Source organism: Hoplias malabaricus, chromosome 16 (assembly GCF_029633855.1).
Source record: "Hoplias malabaricus isolate fHopMal1 chromosome 16, fHopMal1.hap1, whole genome shotgun sequence".
In the NCBI taxonomy this organism is placed as follows: Eukaryota; Metazoa; Chordata; class Actinopteri; order Characiformes; family Erythrinidae; genus Hoplias; species Hoplias malabaricus.
This window is the reverse complement of record NC_089815.1, coordinates 17219925-17233365: the sequence shown is the minus strand read 5'-3', so window position 1 is coordinate 17233365 and position 13441 is coordinate 17219925. Positions and strand designations below refer to the sequence as shown.

General features: G+C 39.8%; 1 protein-coding gene across 2 annotated transcripts in view; it reads left to right on the top strand.

Annotated features, from left to right (window-relative positions):
• Positions 1–13441, top strand: part of ncanb (neurocan b) — a 227276-nt gene that overhangs the window by 201309 nt on the left and 12526 nt on the right. Inside the window, exons 11-13 of one of the 2 annotated variants that reach the window (XM_066648003.1) lie at positions 4618–4776; positions 6658–6740; positions 8451–8595. The exons of the other annotated variant lie outside the window; for it this stretch is intronic. Coding sequence (XP_066504100.1) covers positions 4618–4776; positions 6658–6740; positions 8451–8595 — 387 coding nt within the window. The remainder of the gene's footprint in view (positions 1–4617; positions 4777–6657; positions 6741–8450; positions 8596–13441) is intronic. 2 annotated transcript variants of the gene reach the window in all.

Sequence of the window (13441 nt, the reverse complement as noted above, 5' to 3'; positions counted from 1 at the left end):
ATAGAACATAGCTGGTTACCAGCCACTAGGTAGGGATGAATATGATTGGATAAAATGGATTGTGCAGAGTTTTTCAGATACATGAACGAGCAAAGCTCCACCTAGACACTATTGTTTGCCTTCACTGTCTGCCACGTCTCTGGAAAAATAAATGTGCAATATAACTTTGTTACTGTAGAGTTCTATTTCAGAATTTGTTGGAAGTGCTGAAAAAATCTCAGTATTTTGTTTTACTTAAATGGAAGGTAATGTAACTCAGAGGAAGCTGCAGAATGTTCTGCTGCCTCTGAGATTCTGAAAAAATACATTGACTACTGCCACTGAAGGAGCTAATGAATATTATAAAACAATACTCTGTCTTCTTCAAAGGCAGCAATCTCAAATCAATTGTGTAAAAATTGTACTTCCTTAGAAACTGCCTCAGAGGCCGTTGAATTTTTTATTTATTTTTGTTTTGTTTAACATTCTTCAGCTTCCTCTGAGGCAGCATTAATAACAGTAATATGTAGGAAAGTGCTTCTTATAATATTCTGCAGCTTCCTCGGAGACACTGAGTTACATTATAAGCAAAAAATTAATACATTAATTAATTAAAAATACTCAAGGTGTTTCAGAACTTCTAACAATTTAGAACTAAGTGTATGTTTTATTCATTCAGTGTCATTTCTGTTAGACAGAGCAGACAAACCACGAGGGTCTATATGGAGCTTTTTTTATTTATGGCAAGGAATTAAAAATCTCAGCCCAGTCTGTTTTAACCAATCACATTCATCCTCACCTGTTGGCTGCCACCCAATTATGTTCCTTCTGCCTCTAAGGCGGCACTGCGTCCAGAACCATTCTGAGTATTACTTTTGCACACATGCTCTAGCCAACGCTCTGCATTGGGCAAGATTAACTTAGCCTCGTACAGTGCTTTTCTTTGAGGATTATACAAGCCGTGTAGAACTGATTTCACATTCCAAGGAGTACCTGCAGTATTGTTGTAGAGATGGTAAAACTGTAGAGTAGTATGAAAGGTCACAAAAGAACAGGGCAGTACAGGCAGAGGTCCTTCTTCAGCTGTGCAAGGAAAGTGCTACTGAAACTCTAAGAGCATTCAAAGTGAAACCTTTTCTAGGGGTTCCTAAGCCTGAAACTGCTGTTTCTTTGGAAACTTTGTGTGTGTGTGTGTGTGTGTGTGTGAGAGAGAGAGAGAGAGAGAAAGAGAGAGAGAGAGAGAGAGGAAGAGTGTGTGTGTGTGTGTGTGTGTGTGTGCGTGTGTGTGTGTGGAGAGAGAGAGAACTGAGTACCTCTCCATTACAGTTTTCCATTAGTAGGTCTGTGAGAGTCCCATTACGTCTCCGTAATGATTTCAACAAGTCAAAAAAGCCACACTAATTCTGCAATATTTTAATTTAATCACAGAGCACAGACATATCCTTACATCCTTTTCTTCTTTTACTCTTTATGTGATAAAGAGCAGGGACAACACACATTAGGACTTTATTTACAATAAGGTACATGTGTCTAAGTTAAATTCAATGTATCAGCATGGTTTTAAAGCCCAACAAACTCTGAAAGATACAGAGAATGACAGAAATCAAGGGTATTAAAGGCAATGTACAATGTTTTAGTCAAAAAACTATTTTTATAAAATTCTAAGGATGTTTCCTCACCATTTGCTAGCTCTCCATTGTGTTTGCATGCTCAAAACGGGTCCAATATGTTGTCTCAGTCCAGTACTAGGTTTTCTCCCTCTCTCTGCTCATGGCAGAGCCAAGGCATCTGAAGTTTTTAGACAATGCAGAAAATTCCAAATGTTTGAAAAGCACAAACCAAGAAGAGGACATTGCTACATTCCTGCTGCGTAGATGGGTAATATTGAGGGTAATATTGAGGGTAATATTGACATGTTTTCGCTCTTTCAGGTCACTTAAGGAGGAATGTCTCCAGATTCAGGAGACAGCTACCTCCATTACCAAATGTGCTACAAAACAAAACATCTTGAATGAGTGGAGGCTTCATACCCTTCTAACTAATGCTTTTGAGAATGGTGACATTTGACTTAGCATCCCTTTTTATTTCATGCTTTTCTGTGGAGATTCATGGAAATCACTCCATTTATAAAGGGTGCCTACAAATTAATAGACGTAATACCTCCACGCCTCTGCTGTATCTCCCCCACAAACTCATCATCTAGTGTGGGATGTTTGTGTCTGTTTTCTGAGCACAGCACATACGGCTCAATTTGCACTGGCCAATTTAGTGGCGTCGCTTTGGATTTACTGGGAGAAACAAAGAGGGTGCTCTGAGGAGCGCTTCACAAAATGAGCTGACCATGCTGCTGTAGTTTAAAGATAACTACAGAACCTCCCCTACATGCCCTCCAGTCATCACTTTAATAGCAATTTTAAAATGCAAGCTGTCCTTAACTAATTTGTGAATATTAAATGGAGAGTCAACCAATAGAAATGGTCCAAAATGATCTGATATTATATTTTAATGTTATTAATTTACAATACGGGGCGGCACAGTGGTGCAGCAGGTAGTGTCTCAGTCACACAGCTCCAGGGGCCTGGAGGTTGTGGGTTCGATTCCCGTTCCGGGTGACTGTCTGTGAGGAGTTGGTGTGTTCTCCTCGTGTCCGTGTGGGTTTCCTCCTGGTGCTCCGGTTTCCTCCCACAGTCCAAAAACACACGTTGGATTGGCGACTCAAATGTGTCCGTAGGTGTGAGTGAATGTGTATGTGTTGCTCTGTGAAGGACTGGCGCCCCCTCCAGGGTGTATTCCTGCCTTGTGCCCAATGATTCCAGGTAGGCTCTGGACCCACCACGACCCTGAACTGGATAAGTGGTTACAGATAATGAATGAATGAATGAATTTACAATACACTGAACGATCACTGGATTAGAAGCACCTACATTTTATCTACAGTCCTTCATAGGGCGACACACACTGAACACCTATGGACACTTTCAAGTAGCCAATCTACCTACAAATGTGTGTTTTTGGATCGCGGGAAGAAATTGGAGCACTCGGGGGAAACCCGGGACACTGGGAGAACACACAAAACTCTTCACAGACAGTCACCCGGAGCGGGGTTCGAACCCACAACCCCAGGACCCTGGAGCTGTGTGACCTGTTGTGCCACTATGCCACCCTCCCATTACTTATAATAATATAACATGAGTAAATAGATCTTTTCTATTGGGATTATACAAGCTGTGTGTGTGACTGGACACCTGTGTGCACTTTACAGTAAACACATTTGAAGGATCAACTCCAACTTGCACTCATATACGCAGTCTCACACAAACACAGAGGGCGCCTAGGGTGAAAAGACCAGGAGTGTCTCAGTAGAAGCTTCAGACAGGGTTGTGACAGGGCATAATTAGCTGTTGAACAAAGCAATGGAAGCCCTTTCAGTGGATTTCTGTCGTTTTTCTTCTAATGCTAAACTGCTCGCTCGTAATGCACACAGAGAGGGATTAGAGCGAGCCTGAGCGGTAAGAGCCAGGCAGAGGAAATGAAACAGTTAGACATGTCTCTTTAGCGGATCTGAGCTTCAGCGCACCGTTCGGCTGCTGCTGCTGCTGCTGTGTGTGTGTGTGTGTGTGTGTGTGTGTTTGTGTGTGTGTGTGTGTGTGTGTGTGTGTGTGTGTGTGTGTGTGAGAGAGAGAGAGAGAGAGAGAGAGAGAGAGAGAGAGAGAGAGAGAGAGAGAGTGAGTGAGGGAGAGGACACAGAATAACTTACTCATTGTGAGTGTGTGTCTGTGTGCAAGAAACATGGAAGATGAAGAGAGGTAGCTTTGTGGCCTTGCAGTGGGGTTCCCTCGACATAAGGGTGACAAAAATTCATACTCTATGTCATTCACTCATTCATTATCTGTAACTGCTTATCCATTTCAGGGTCGCGGTGGGTCCAGAGCCTACTTGGAATCATTGGGCGCAAGGCAGGAATACACCCTGGAGGGGGCGCCAGTCCTTCACAGGGCAACACAGACACACACACACATTCACTCACACACTCACACCTACGGACAATTTTTGAGTCGCCAATCCACCTACCAACGTGTGTTTTTGGACTGTGGGAGGAAACCGGAGCACCCGGAGGAAACCCACACGGACACGGGGAGAACACACTCCTCATAGAGAGTCACCCGGAGCGGGAATGGAACCCACAACCTCCAGGCCCCTGGAGCTGTGTGACTTCATACTCTATGTATATTTAGCTTATCAAGGTTTTTGTCAAATTACATAAAGCAAATGTTTTGACATGTTTCTGCAATATATTCACAGAGTTTAAACAGGCACATGATGCCAAGGATGCGTCATGTCAACCCTCTTTTAATACATATTGTTCAATGCGAGTGAGTAAGTGAATGAGGAAATGAATGAGTTACAAGCCAGTTTCATGAGGTGCTTCAATTGTAAAAGCTGCCAACAAGAATTATTATTATTCAACTCAAAGTCCGATCCAACAGGCCTCATCATGTTAACTTTAGAATGAAATGAGCAACTGGTCAGATGGAAACCCCCTACCAAAAACTGTGAAAACAGCAATTGCAAAAACAAATAATTGCATATAATGGCAGTGGAAATTTAATCTCTCTCTCTATATATATGTCTCTACAGACACAGAGGGCTGTGATCACACCTGGAGGAAATTTCATGGTCACTGCTATAGGTATTTCACCCACAGACGAACCTGGGAGGATGCAGAGAAAGACTGCAGAGAGCACAATGGTCATTTGGCCAGCATACACACCCGAGAAGAGCAGGACTTCATCAACAGTAAGTCTTTACACTCAGTTATTAAACTGATGGCCAGGCTTTTCTTACATTTGCATACAATATCTAATAATAAACTTCATTAAAGCTTAAAATACTATGAAAATATTCTCCAACCCACAAAATGCAAAATAATACAACCCAGGCAGGTTTTGTCATATGTCTGAAAACATAAAACTTGTCATTCTGATATTTTTTGCTACATCATGCATAGAGAGCAGGCACTTCAGAATTGACACGCCTCCCCCTCTGAGTCTCTCCAATCACATCGCTGGAATGACATTAATGTGAGAATGCAAAGACAATGTTAAATGTTGTAAAACATAGACAATATGCCTGGACAAATGTTTACTGATTAAGTCTATTAGCAAAAACCAGAACAGAAAAGAAGGGAATCGTAGTTTCTCTTCTTCATACTTCACTCCCGAGTGCCTTGCACTGAATATGAGTTGTGGCTCACTCTTTTTTAAAGGAACAGAAGCTGAAACCAGTTGTTCTGAACAGGGTTGTTTAGACAGGATAAGAAAAGTGCTTTTCTCTTTGAACCCTCTAGTTTTGACCAAAGCAGTTCACAGACATGTTGTATGTACTTGTGGATCAAGGGGTATAATGCACTCTTTAAATACACCATTAACTATTACATAAAGTTGTAAACAGATCATTATTTTGTGGAAATGATTTGATGAACATGTTAATGAATTATGACTCACATAGTTGCTCTGTTTATAAACATGAACAAATCACGACCACAAATATTTAGATTATTTAAGTTGTCAGATACTCATGAACTAATGTTTTGTTTCTGTAAATACATGACATTTACACTTTTTTTCAGACCCATTGCATTCAGTGAATGTTCAGGTCTGATTCAAGAGCATTCTAAGATGAAAGTTTAAAGCTGTCGCAGTCCAATGAAAAACATCTATCTCCATTTCTGTCGATTAGTTTACTGCATCATTTGAACAAAGCAGCTGTCCTTCACATTGTATAAAAATGTCATGATGAATGAACCAATAAAAATGCTTTTTACATTGATTTTCTAATGAAAGTTTAGAAGGTATTTCCCCTCGCCTGTAAAGTTTTGCAGATAAATGCTTTTCATTGAGCATTTTCTCTATATCTCATTGGTTTACATTTTTTCCCCCATTTATATCCTTATATATGTGCATTAGTTATAAACAATTTCTTGGAAACTGAATCAAATTTTGACAGAAAATTACAAAAAGGGTGGTCTCTGATTTTGCACCATTAGCTCATCTTGTGCTCTTAAGGGCATATCACAATACCTCAGATTTCCCTCCAGTGACTGATTATTCGAAGTGCCATTCCTTGTTTGGTATAAGAAAAGAACTAGAGGGAGACTTTGGGAAAGTGCTATGTCTACTGTCATCTCATCAAGGCCAAGACACTCTGACTGTGAGTGAAGACACTTCCCACCTGCTATCTGCCGACAGCTACACGCACAACCATGGTGCAGTTCCCAAAAACTGTGTGCTTAATCGCCTTGAAAACCCTGGTCTCCACCCCTGCAATAAAGGGAGCACAGCCATTAGGAAGATTAATGGCGCCCATAAGGATGTTAATCAGTAACACCGTGATTGAAATTCCATTACAACCTCTTCCACACTCAAAAAAAAAAGAAAAAGAAAAAGAGCTCATGAATACATAATGGGGAATGAGGCGTGTTTGGGACAGGATTTAACTGTGATAATCCCAATATATTGGCACCCAGCGGCACTTTGCTTTAAACTTGAGTGTGTGGTATGTTATTGTTATTGCTGGCCACTGGCTAAGTAGCAGGACAAAGATCGGGCCTGTTGGCAATGAAATGATCATGTATTTTGGGTTTCTGCTAATTTACCTACTCTTTTCTGTCATTAAAAGGTATGAGCCATGAGAACACTTGGATTGGCTTGAATGACCGGACAGTAGAAGAAGACTTCCAGTGGACAGATAACATGGATCTGGTGAGGCCTCATGCTAATTGCTAAATCTCTTCCCCGTAACTTGATTGAGGATGATTATCACAAGGGCACTACGCTACACTCCACTGCCCAAACCTGCCGAGACCTCTTGTGACCCACACACAATCCTTATAAGCAATGCTGGCATCTTTCCATCTGTCTTGGCAACATCCCCAGATAGATATTGCCAATTGTATAATACCAGACTCAGGTGTACTAGAATGAGAAAAATCCTCTAGGCTTAAAAACATAGACATATTCCTTGGAGCCGCACTGTCTATAATTTTATTTATTTATTTATTTACTTATTTATTTATTTTGTGGGCCAAACTGATTAGTTTGTTGTGGACCACCTGAAATTATAAAACCAATTTAAAAAAGCTGAGGGTAGGTTTAAAAAGAATTATTAATATATAAAGACAAAATATGCTCTCTCATTTGAAGTTGCAATAATTTTCTGATTGGCCAAATTAATCATCCTCATGGGACACAGTATAGTTTGTCCCTACCTTGGTAGGGAATCACTTTTGGTTCCATAAAAACTGTTCAGTGCAAACAGTTGTGGGGTATGTTTCTTTTTTATTCTTCTTTTTTTTTTTTTTTTAGGTTTATGTATCTCAACATTGACATGTAACGCTTCCATTCCTCTATCCTGACCCCACATCAAAACGTTTGTTATGGTGTACAGTTGTATTATCCTAACCAAAACACTCCCAGAGAAGTGTTCAAATGGAGAGGGCTTGATTAATCAAGTTATTAATGTAATCCAACAACAGTGGAGTATTTGGGCCAAAATGGAGGCTGCATTCTTTTACTGTTTGGCTTCATTAATTCACTAGCACTGTTGCAATCACAGAATGTTGAGACAAGGTAATCCGTTCTACTATTTTATACAAAAGGTTTTATGTGATATTGGAAAGCCTGGCAGGTCCTGTTTCGTTGTTTTATCCCCTAAAACCAAGGCAAACTCTACAGTAATCTGCACAGTGGTTTATGAATGGATATTAAGGTCTTTACCCTTGTGAAACATACCCTGATTGTGTGGGAGATACAAAAACAAGACAGTAAGCCAGCTATAAATTTTAACCCAGTGGAATCATTTTTAAAAATTGATACGAGATGGTGTGGGAGTGATAGAGTTGCCCCCGGCACGACACATAACAGCTTTGATATTTGACCAAAAACTGCTTATTGCAGGTCCTTTTTGTCCATCATTTCACTTTTAATTGCCTCTTAAGAAGCAGAACAAAAGATCACAGAGCCCAAAATGCACGCTGTGCTAGAAGAGTTTTAGGACTGACTACACTCTAAAAACGTCAGTTTATTGCTGACTGGGAAGAAATCTAATTTTGGTTTATAATTAGATGTTATAAGGACATAATAGGATGTATGCAACCAAATTGGCAACTTACTTATTTATTTATTTTGCTTATTTTGAGTGACTATCGAGTAAAAGCATCTAGAAATAGGTTAAATAATAATCATATAATATCCTTACATTAATCTCCAGAAATACGTAATGTGTTTAATTTTTTTATTTTTTTTGCAGTGCATTCTGAACTTTCTCAAGCCGTCACACCCAGGACCTAAAAGCCATTTCATGTATCTAGGAATGAATTTGTGATGCATTGGATATGTGGGGGGCATATGTTAAATGGCCAGTAAAGCCATGGGATTGGGTCAGAGTCTGAAATATCCCTGTGCTTCCTGCAGCAATATGAGAACTGGAGGGAGAACCAGCCGGATAATTTCTTTGCGGGCGGAGAGGACTGTGTGGTGATGATCGCCCATGAGAATGGCAAATGGAACGATGTGCCCTGCAACTACAACCTGCCCTACATCTGCAAGAAAGGCACAGGTGTGTGTGTGTGTGTGTGTGTGTGTGTGTGTGTGTGTGTGTTAGAGACTGAGAGAGAGAGAGAGAGAGAGAGAGATTTGTGTGTTTGTGTATGTGTGTGTAAGACAAGAGAGAAAAAGGAAAAGAGGCCACCGTATACTATATATGGCATTTTCCCTTGTGTTATTTATTTTGTTGGTAGAGAACTGATGTAATAGATCTGGATGTTAGTGTTCTCCTAGAAGTGTGCTGAGCTGTGTGTGTGTGTGTGTGTGCATGCATGTATTCTGACCAATCACAATTAAAGATGTGCATTTTTGTGGCTGTTAATCATCCAAAAGATATAAATATAGTTGAAGAAACACAGTGTTATTAATATAATGCAAGGTGTATCCCAATCACATTATACAAATATATTCAGGACATGTTAAATGCAGCACGTTTTCAGTTGGACCCTTCATCATGATTCATTTCAATTGCTTTGCACTTCCGACAGTGGTGTCAACTAGTATTAATGTCATCTGCATATGGTCTGAACTACTGTCTCATCATATTACGGATGATTTATTACATCAGATCCTATATCCAATCATACCATCTCCCATATCACTTCATCAGTCCCTCATCTCTCTCTTAAAGTGGCTGGAGAGAGTGACCTCCCCATTCGTTCTGTCAGTCCTCTTCAAACAGAAGTTAGTCTGGTCAGTCTGGTCAGTCCTGAAAAAGTGACGGAAGCTTGTCAGCAATTTCTAGGGCCTCATTATAAAGTCAAGTAGCTGCAGGTCCTAGTTAAACACCCGCTAGTGTCTGGTCACCAGGCGATCTGTCCAGTCCACTCCTCTGAGGGCTCGTTATGCTCATTTTGTCTGGCCATTTGCATATGTAGCAGACATAGGCTGCTCTGGCTGGACCCTGAGGAGTTCTTAGATTCAGTTTGAAGAACCGAGACCACTACTCAGTCCAGGGAGTCTCTCTCTCTCTCTCTCTCTCTCTCTCTCTCTCTCTCTCTCTCTCTCTCCACAGCTATCCCACACACAGCCTTTCTCGGGGGGCCCATTGAACCCTCACTTCCCTTTAAACAAAGTTAGCCTTTATGATTTTCACTCTTTTGTGAATGGGGAATTCTACTGGACAGTTTTCACAAACGTGAATCATTAAGATATCAACAGACTCACCAGAGAAACAGTCAGAACCGTTCACAGTTGTGGTGATGGATACTAGATTTTTGAAAAGTTTTAAAAGGGAATTCTATATTTGTTTAATAAAGTGAGAGTTCACATTTATAGCACTTAGTAAATGCTTTCATTCAGAGAAGCTTACAAAGATGCAAGTGAATGAAGAGTTAGGAGTTAGAATACAGTGTTATTACCTACTACACTTCAGCAACCAAACATCAACCACATACCAACGTCAAATAATGAAATCATTAAGATTTTATATTTTGCCAAAATGTGCATGTTTAATTTTACATTTTATGCATGCTTGATGTGTATGTGGTTTTGTGCAGAAAAGTAAGGAATGCAGTAAATAACAAACGAAAATCTCCACACTGAATACAGTACATGTTGAGTGCGTGAAGTCACATGATGATCATGTTTCCACCTTTTTATCTGTGATATTGAACAGTAAACAGAGAGGAGCTGTTTGAAGCTGAACTTGAGACATTAGATTGATTTAAATTCTAACTATAAATTAAAAGTATCAACATGCTCTCAGTTGCTACATATTTCTAAGGCCTGATTCAAGCAGGAAGCTCAAGTCCCATTATTGTGTCATTTGATTTGAGCAAGTCAAATTTTCCAAGCCAAAAATTCACATTACATATGCACTGGGTGAATTTAAGCCACATTTTTAGGTGTGTTCAGATCTGATTCAAATCTAAACTTCTAAGGGGTCAACCTGCGCTGCCAGCAGAAGGTGACAACAGCGAAGTACTGCTACTGTAGGTGACTCAAAGTCCCAGAATACTGTGAGGTAATTAGTGCCAATCAGACGTACCTGGAAGACACTGCATTTATGTCCCTACTTTGTTGAGGGTTGACTAGTATGGTATTCTCATCAAAATCATCATCATCATCATCATCTTTGCCACTTAATCCATTTCAGGGTCACAGTATTGTATTGTTGAAAAAAAAGAAAAAAAGTGTTAAAAATGAGTAGAGAAGTGTAGAGAAGAGAGGTTAACACATTAACTAAACTCCATTTAAGAAGAAGAAGAAGAAGAAGAACACAATGCTCACTCGAAAGCTGGCACTGAGCTTAAACACATTTTTGTAAAATATAGCTCAATATAATCAGTCCTCTCTCCCTTGAGAGGTGCTTCTGTTCTCCTTTGTTTGCTTCTCCTACCTTTTTAGTCATTACTCAGAAGGGTTTAATTCTACCTCTCGTTGTTTGTGCTGGTGGTACAGAGGTAAGGTGCTGCCCTTGTTCACACAAGGTGGTTGGTTGAAGTCCAGCTGGGAGTGAATCCTCTCCCAAGGTTCACCATGCACTCATTACCTTCATAAATAAACCATATATACATTCATTATCAATTCTTACTAGAACAATTTGCACAGGCTTCTTTCTCTGCACTTGTGCCTGTCCCTACACCATCCAGAGACAAAACTCTGAACAAGTAATTTGATCAGTCAGACCGGATTTCTTAGTGTTGTTTGTTTGTTTTTGTCATTCGAGGAAAGTGCTTCTTGCTTTGCTACTATATAAACCATTATCGCTACACCAGCAAATATCTCTGAGTCAGTTGCCCTTCAGTGTGAAACAAATGAGTTGGAGCTAAAATAAGTAGGTTGAGTTCAGTTGTGGGCGGCACAGTGGCACAGCAGGTAGTGTCGCTGTCACACAGCTTCAGGGTCCTGGGGTTATGGGTTCATGTCCCACTTCGGGTGACAGTCTGTGAGGAGTTTGGTGTTTTCTTCCTGTGTCCACATGGGTTTCCTCCAGGTCCCATGGTCCATAGATATGAGTGTCCATAGGGGTGAGTGAATTTGTGAATGTGTATCGCCCTGTGAAGGACTGGCGCCCCCTCCAGGGTGTGTTCTTGCCATGTGCCCAGTGATTCAGTGTAGGCTCCAGATCCACCACAACTTTGGATTACCCTCCCTCTCCATCACAACTCATAATGCTAGCTAAAGTACATGCCTGTTAGCTGATGTACCAGAAGTGGGTAGTATTGAGTTCTCTCAGAGGACAAGCATTGGAAGAGACCAAGTGTGTGAAACTGGAAGTGTGAAAATTGGGTAAAAATACATTTTAAAAAGTTGCTAAACAGTACAATTTGTCTATAACTTCCAACTTTGTACAAACCTGATGTAGAGTGCTTTATTGGAATATATATAACAGAATATTTTGTAACTTCAAAGTTTTTCATTGGAATTGAAATTGACAGCTAGCTGGAGCCCAGGCTACGGATGAGATCCTGATTTTTTCAAGCATGCTGATTTGCTGTGGACTTATACTACCTTAAAACAAAGTGCATTTTGCTTTTAGGTTCTATTAGTCCCTGCTAGATAAGGTGTTATCAGTGGCCTGCTCGTTAGAGGTTGGTGGTCTAATCACAGGTTTGCAAGAACATTCTGGGCTGATTTTCACACTGCAATCACAAGCAAAAAATCACCTACAGGCTTAGCATGATTAGCATGATTAGCATGTCCCAGCATGCACCAGAGCTGGTCATCAGAAGGCCTCGGTACTGAGGGCTGATTGGGGAATTGAGATTGTGTATGTATGTGTGTGTATGTGAGAATGTGAGTGCCTCAGGTTCAACATTCTGCCATAGGATTTCTCTGTGAAATTCTATACATTGATTCATAAAAAGAGTTGTTGGCCACATTTTGTTGATGTTCTCATTTAAATAATTAAAGTTCACTATCAACAAACAGATCTAATCTATAATTATTGTTCTGTATCTTAATTTGTTTGCTTTAGTTTCAGTTTTTAGATGCAAAGCGCCTCATAAAACTAGCATATAATTCACCCACACACACAAATTCACTCATGCATAAACTCACAATTAAATAACTATCAATCAAATATATACTCAATAACATACCTATTCACTCACTAACTCTCATACATACACTTACATACTAACTCACTCAAATATCCATAAAAGCTCACTCACTCACAAATTCATATAGGTGGTTACAAACTCATACATATACACATTCATATACATTTATGCAAACAAACACACTCATAAGCTAATATACATAGTCCCTCACATACACACACAAACAAGCTCACTCACATATATATTTAGTCTCTTGCATAAATGACACATAAATAAACTCACATATACTCTCATTCGCTCACATTTAGGAAATGTACCACAAGAAAGTGTTATTCAGTGCTTCGCGTCAAAGACACTGTGTCATTCAGGAATTGTAAATCTGTTTTTTATTTATTTGCAGTGAGTTGTTCTCTCAATATTAATTTTATTAATACTGTTTACTAGCTTTGGGGGTTAAATGATTAACTGCCCCTTTAAGTGCTCTTTCGCAGATGTACTAATTCACACTTACACTTAATTTGACACATTGAAAAATTGTGAACTTGACTTTCTAAAGGTGCTAATACTACAAAGTGAGAGACAAGCTTATGCAGTGTTATAAAATTAGTGGATGACAGATTTGCCATCACCTCTCACACCTGTCTAACATCTCCTGCTGCCCATTACACCGTCCTTCACTCAGCATGTCCTCCATCCTACTGTAACTTTGTACTAACAAATGTTAAAAAAAAAAAAAAACCTTCTCTAACTGCCTGTTGTTCACCATGGTGGCATGCTATCACTAACCCTACATATTTTACCTAATGACAGAAGTTATATTCATTTTATGGCAGAGCTTTTCTCCCCATGAGA